Here is a 2902-nt window from a genome sequence, read left to right as displayed (position 1 = left end):
GATGATTATTATACTGTCCGCCTACTTCTCGATCTTGGGCTTCAAAAGCTTTTCAGTCTCATTCGCGTCTTCCTCCATGCCGCTATCACTCTGACGCGGTTTAGTAGAGGACTGGGAAGAACAAAAATCAGCCTCATAAACCGCATCCAAATTGCGTTTAAGTTCCTTTTCCATCATAGAAACAGAACTACTTTTGACAGGAACGGATGGGGTCGTAAACATCACTTAGAAATCGGAGTCTCCTCCTCACCAGTACGGGAGACCGAATCCTGTCAATAATATATAAAAACATTAGAATATGAAATAAAAAAATTACTCAACAAAATGTTCCAGCATTTATTAAATAAATGTAGCTCAGAAACCTTAACAGGAACCTTGACAGTTGGATTTGAATCAGCGGAAACAACGTTTAACTGTTCCTCGTCAACAGGCTGTTTTTAATAACGTTTATAAGATATGAGTTAACATATAATTATAAGGTATAATACTTTATACCAACATAGTTTAAAGGTAGAAATTACCTGGATAGCATTAAAATGGTGATCAAGCTCAGCCATTATTTCTGGATTCTCAGTCAACTTTGAAACAGAGTAGCCATCTGCTTTGTTTCTGAGGTTATAAGAACCTATGGCTATCTTGAAAGCAAACTTGCGATTTAGCAAAGAATCAAACTCTTTAGGAAACTTCCCTTCGCTAGCCAACTGTTAGACAAATGTAAAAAAATTGATCATGAACAACGTTGACAGTGTTTATAACAACATAAGAAACGAAATATGACATGTATAATACATTAGTAAATTTACCTCTATGTTGTTTTCTAATAGATGATTTGCGGAAACACTGAGTAGTTTCACAACTTCACGTTCAAACAGCGTCAAGGTGACAATCCCGGTACAATCTTGAACACGTATTGGAACTTTGATCCTGCAAATATTTCTCAGCGTTTTATCAATCAGTAAAAATATAATATGAGGACAATAAAATAAATAAAGTGGTAATTTCACCTGGGAACTGAGATGACGGTCTTTTGATTGCAACGATCAGTTTGGCATTCCAACACTGTTACTTCATCAAAACCTTCGCTTCCATCCTCCTTGTCCTTGCAAATAGTTGTTGTAAAAACCTTTTTGGTGCACGATTTACAGGCATTGTAAAACCATGTGCTTTCTGATGCAAAGCTCTTGATTGTACCAAGGATAATAACAGCCTTTTTCTGTGCATAACAAAGAGTAGTTTAACATACTTTTCTATAATTATTACGATATAACTGGACTATAAAATAAATACAAAGTGTAAAACTAACCTCTGAGATACCGCTTAAAGCTCCAATTGTACTGAATGCAAAATCTTTGAGATATTCGTCAACGGGTGACTTTATAAGAGAGGAAGTCAACCCAGAATAACCAGAAGATGTTGAAGCAGAAATCTGAGCAACAAAACTAATAACACACAACAAAGATAATGAAAATAATTTGTAAATGAAGTAGAATATAGATAATTTGATTATGAAAACAAACCTTTTCTTAAAATCAACAATCTTCGGAATGTCACTGTTGATGAATACTCGAGTTACAGTATACAAATTGGATACATTGACATGTCCTGTGTTTTAAATAAAATGTAACTTAATTTACAGCTTAAATAGATGTAAAAAAATCGGTAAAATAGAATTGATATTGAAAATATAGAATATACCTCCCCAAAAACGGTACTTCCCAAACTGAATAACGACAACAATATTCTTTTCCGCTGGATGGTTAGTTTCAAATGCTCGAATTTGATCAGCATAACCATCCCATAGTGTAACAAAAATCTGATGGTGCCTATACAAAGGATTTAATTATTAACTTGTTATTTTTAGGTAAAATTATAAAGTAAAATTATAAAAACATATATAAGTATATGCAAATTTATTCGTACTGCAGGTCTTCAAGAATAAAAGTAACTTTGTTTTCCTCTTTGCCGTTGTTACTATCACTCTTAACCTCAGCCGGAATGCTCTTCACAACAAACCCAATAACATCTAAAAATAAAAATAATAGAAAATACATAAGATATATACAGAAATTCAAAACTTTTAACAAATCAGCTTATATATTTATATAATTTACCAATGGGACTTTTGAAAGACTTGAAGTCCTCATCAGGATCCTCCCGAATAGAATCAAATGGAGTGAAATCGAATCCCCACTCAGAACCAACATGCCCAGTGTACGCCTCAACAACAGTGTTCTCATTTAGATTGATCTTCAACGTACTATGAACGTATTTAACTTTCTGGCGATTCTCACCCATAGATGGGTTACGAATAGTTAAACACTGATTTTCTTTCAAAAGGTGCTCATAAACGGTAGCATTTCTTTGGAGTACAAATGCCTGCATTTTGGTGCCCTGCAACAGCACGGGTGATAATAATGTGTTATGTAAAATTAAAGTATTTATATATACATAAATATAGATAAGTTATTAAAATATATATATCTGTACCTCTTGGTCCATGAAGATCATGTCATAGCAGTAAATTTTTCGAGGATTGTTGAACGCAGGTCTTGTCCATAATCTGACAACACGGACTCTGATTGTGTAATCATCAACATTAAGATCAACATTGTTGAGAAGTGTAATAGCAGGCTGCTCCATTTCTGCAATTGAATAATAGATAAAACATTATGTTTAATCATCAAAGCAATATGTTAATCGAACACATAAAAATATAATGAACTAAAACGAATAAAAAATGATAATGATACATTGCTATGAAAGAAGTGGTGGGAGTACGATGTGAATGTCAATGTAATATGTCAAAAGATGTTATTTATAATAGAAGTGTGGAGGTTAATTATGGAAAAGAAATTTGTTATCATAATAAAAATTTGAAATAAATTATTTATTAAAATAGAAA

At 32.8% G+C, this 2902-nt stretch overlaps 1 protein-coding gene across 1 annotated transcript; it reads right to left on the bottom strand.

Annotated features, from left to right (window-relative positions):
• Positions 1-221: 221 nt before the first annotated feature.
• Positions 222-2144, bottom strand: LOC110867286 (replication protein A 70 kDa DNA-binding subunit B-like). The gene is made up of 10 exons (XM_035985483.1): positions 2132-2144; positions 1921-2023; positions 1696-1823; positions 1518-1602; positions 1304-1439; positions 1005-1213; positions 804-924; positions 522-701; positions 363-431; positions 222-269 (listed from the first exon to the last, which is right to left on the bottom strand). The coding sequence occupies exons 1-10, from the start codon at positions 2142-2144 to the stop codon at positions 222-224; spliced, it is 1092 nt and encodes a 363-aa protein (XP_035841376.1).
• Positions 2145-2902: the final 758 nt, after the last annotated feature.

This window comes from Helianthus annuus, chromosome 16 (assembly GCF_002127325.2).
Source record: "Helianthus annuus cultivar XRQ/B chromosome 16, HanXRQr2.0-SUNRISE, whole genome shotgun sequence".
Taxonomy (NCBI): Eukaryota; Viridiplantae; Streptophyta; class Magnoliopsida; order Asterales; family Asteraceae; genus Helianthus; species Helianthus annuus.
The sequence above is the reverse complement of the archived record's forward strand: the minus strand, read 5'-3'. Positions and strand labels throughout refer to the sequence as shown.

What these genes read in the sequence shown, in the direction of transcription:
- LOC110867286 (XM_035985483.1), bottom strand. An exon ending in TTTATTCTTGAAGACCTGCA is followed by an intron (nt 1,824 to 1,920) that starts GTACGAATAAAT and finishes TCCTTTGTATAG; the next exon opens with GCACCATCAGATTTTTGTTA. An exon ending in CTGTCAAGGTTCCTGTTAAG is followed by an intron (nt 270 to 362) that starts GTTTCTGAGCTA and finishes TATTATTGACAG; the next exon opens with GATTCGGTCTCCCGTACTGG.